Below are 3,011 nucleotides of genomic sequence, written 5' to 3'. Positions count from 1 at the left end.
GTTGGGTTATCAAGACTACTGTTCAAGGTAGTGCACTACATAAGGAATAAGATTATGCCATGTCAGAGTCAAATTACCTCTCTTGAAGTCCATGCCACTCCAACGACTGCCAGGTGATCGGGCTTCCTGTCCCCTGTTGAGGCAGGGAAGCCAGGTATGTCGATACCTCCACTCATCCGTGGAGATGGTGTACCTTCTGTTTACTTGGGAGGACCATTATGGGGCCCAAAGTAGTATCCTGGCCCCATACTAAAAGGACAACACATTCATTAAACACACCTTTGCAGTCAAACACTTTCAATTAGTCTTCCCTCAATTTCCATCTCAACCATATTGGAGAAGGTCCCAGCCCTGCAATGTGTTTTGAGAAGGTAGTGACAGAATAGAGGGATTAAGATGTCAAATACACCTTTCTTGGCCTTCATCCCAATACTCCAATTGTCACCAGAGACTGGGGGTTTGTTGCGGTAGATCCGGGGTTCAGGTTGGCTACCACCTAGTCTTGGACTGAGGGGACGTTGTGCTGGAGCTTGATCAACCCCCTTCTGTCTACTCAGGCTTAGACAATGCCCACATAGCAAATCATTCTCATCAGCAGACCTCCATCTGAAATGTATGAAAGATCTACTCATGACCAAGAACACACCATTTTTTTAAATGCTATGGTTATTCCAGTGAATAGGTCACAGCCCAGTAACAGTAGCTAAGGAAATGTGACTTATCCCACCTGCCATCAATGAAGGAGCATGCCTTGTTGCTAGGCTCTGCATGGTCCATGACAGGGACTGCCATAAGGTGGCAGGTGATGTACAGCTGTAAAAAAACAGGATGAGCAAAACAAAGATGCAGAATCACAGTACCTACATAATGTCTGTAAATTATGTAACTGTAGAATAATTTTACTACAGTAGCCGTAATGGCCTCTACAATATCTGTTCTTTTTTTAAATACCGCCCTCACCTCTGCCCCGTCCTCCTGGTAGAACCTAAAGGCATCAATGTGGAACCCGAGCTCGTTGTCCTGGGTTCTACGCATGAAACCAGAGCGGGAACCAGGCAGCTGGGAATCCGTCAAGCACCTGGAGGGAGATACATATTGGGGCATCTTCCTTAGTAACCAATTAAGATCTCAAAAAACCGCCAAGCACCAGTTGACTACTTTAAAAATGGTGGAAGCCCTCAAATAGCATATTCTATCGTTCTCTCGGGCCCGCCGGAGAATTCGTTCTAAGCCATTTTCCCCCTGCTTACCCATCACTCTCAATGAAACATATCTAGGGACAGAGTTGCTATCAGGGTCCAGTGTGGCCACGCGGCTGCTAACAAACACCCCTGAGCCTGGTGTGGTGAGCAACCCTGACAGGCGCCTCAATGTTGATGGGATCACCCAGGAAGTAGACTCCAGAACCCCGCTCATAGAGCCAGTCACCTGGAAAGGAAATGGCATAAAGACAGGTTATCCAATAATGAACTAAAGGGCCTAACATTACTCCTTATGGTCCAAGACCATCTGTTTAGATGTGAATTGGCCCTGGCAGCTAAAGCCTCTATTGCAGTATAGTTCAAAAACAAAGCCCTCTTGCATATCGCATCAAAATCACTTCACACGCGCAACACTTGGTTACTCTACACCATTTAGTTGTAGCCGACGTATTTCAGTGACAACCCGTTTGTGGCGTCAATCTTCCGTTTATACACAGGTGTTTGAAGGCGCAGATAACTAATTAGCACAGATGCGCCTCTGTCTTCTGTATGTCAACCATTAACAAGCACTGTCACATGGAAATATGTCCGTGTGGGAGGGAACCCTATAAAAACGTGTAGTAATTGAACTTTCTTTGAAAATGTGTCGCTGATGTGCAAATGCTTTTAAAGTTCGACGTCCTATTAAAACTACCCGGCCAGAACTTATTGTCAATAGGCGCTAAACTAGTGAGCATCTAATATTGGATTCAAATGAGGGGTTTGTTAACGGGGCCATGTTTAGTATGCAAACTGTATAACGTTGCAGATAGAAGTGTCCCCCATAAGTTGTCTGATGTGATTCCGTATTTTGCATGTCAGAAGAGCATTTGTGCTACATAGTACATTTATATCTGAACATTCAATTCACGGGTTTTACCAAGCTTCTGGGAGAGCGCCATTGTACCCTTTAGATTATCTGAATGTTCAACAAAATAGTACCCTGCGAAGTGCAGCCCAGGATTCATATACCCACTTGTCATAAGCTTCAATGAGAACTGCAGGGTGTCTTCAGCAGACACTGTGGCGGTGAAAGGGATCCAGGTCGGCTGGAGAGAATAACTGTCCAAACTGTACTTCCTGAAACAGAAAGTACAGGCCGGTAAATAAACCAATAGGTCAGCGCAGGATTCATATGATCATCATACAACAGTATAGCCTAAACTCACCTTTCATAATGACACTCAATTGGGATTACAGCACCAACCATTCGAATAACCCCATCTGGTGTGGTTCTGGGTGTATATCTGAGGAGGTTTGTGTAGATCAATGAGTCTTCGGTTATCTGTGGATTCACAAAGCAGCATTTAAGAGAAGGTTGTTTCAAGAAGTCAACTACTAGAAAAAAAAAATTTTATATATATATGTATTTACCAGGTTCTTGTTCCACAGTCCGAAAGTGCTGCAAATATTCTGTACTCATCTCCGGCTGCTGGCGCTGTTGCCCTACAGGGCTCTTGGTCTTAGTACTGTTCAACTCCAAGTCGCAGGTCATCCACGTCGATTAGATTACCGAGTTGAAACAGATCAGCCTTCACGACTATCTCCATGTAGTCTGAATGGCACGTCACAGCGACAGTTTCTACTCGAATTGGCCTTGAAACTGTTTGTTGGAGTGGAGGCTGTTTAAAGCGGGGACGATTGTCAGGTTGCGGTGTTCGCCTTGGAAGTTGTTGCCATGTGTCAGTGCTATAAGTATATACAAAGCAGGAGAGATTAAGAAGTTTTCCACAAGTAAAAACCAAACCAGTTGCTTGAACAATAACCTGA

General features: G+C 44.6%; 1 protein-coding gene across 1 annotated transcript; it reads right to left on the bottom strand.

Moving 5' to 3' along the window:
- Positions 1–200: 200 nt before the first annotated feature.
- LOC123739196 (zona pellucida sperm-binding protein 3-like) lies at positions 201–2,736 on the bottom strand. Its single transcript, XM_045713650.1, has 9 exons — positions 2,692–2,736; positions 2,411–2,526; positions 2,218–2,321; positions 1,328–1,428; positions 1,251–1,273; positions 961–1,078; positions 728–813; positions 446–606; positions 201–238 (listed from the first exon to the last, which is right to left on the bottom strand). The coding sequence occupies exons 1-9, from the start codon at positions 2,734–2,736 to the stop codon at positions 201–203; spliced, it is 792 nt and encodes a 263-aa protein (XP_045569606.1).
- Between the last annotated feature and the right edge of the window lie 275 nt (positions 2,737–3,011).

This window comes from Salmo salar, unplaced genomic scaffold (genome assembly GCF_905237065.1).
Source record: "Salmo salar unplaced genomic scaffold, Ssal_v3.1, whole genome shotgun sequence".
Classification (NCBI taxonomy): Eukaryota; Metazoa; Chordata; class Actinopteri; order Salmoniformes; family Salmonidae; genus Salmo; species Salmo salar.
This window is presented reverse-complemented; position numbering and strand designations above follow the sequence as displayed.

Bases quoted from the DNA above. Each gene is read 5' to 3' on its own strand.
- LOC123739196 (XM_045713650.1), bottom strand. From the start codon at position 2,736: ATGACCTGCGACTTGGAGTTGAACAGTACTAAGACCAAGAGCCCT. The intron at 2,322-2,410 runs GTGAGTTTAGGC...TTTCTGTTTCAG, and splicing joins ATTGAGTGTCATTATGAAAG to GAAGTACAGTTTGGACAGTT. The intron at 814-960 runs GTGAGGGCGGTA...GTTTTTTTACAG, and splicing joins ACCAGGAGGACGGGGCAGAG to CTGTACATCACCTGCCACCT.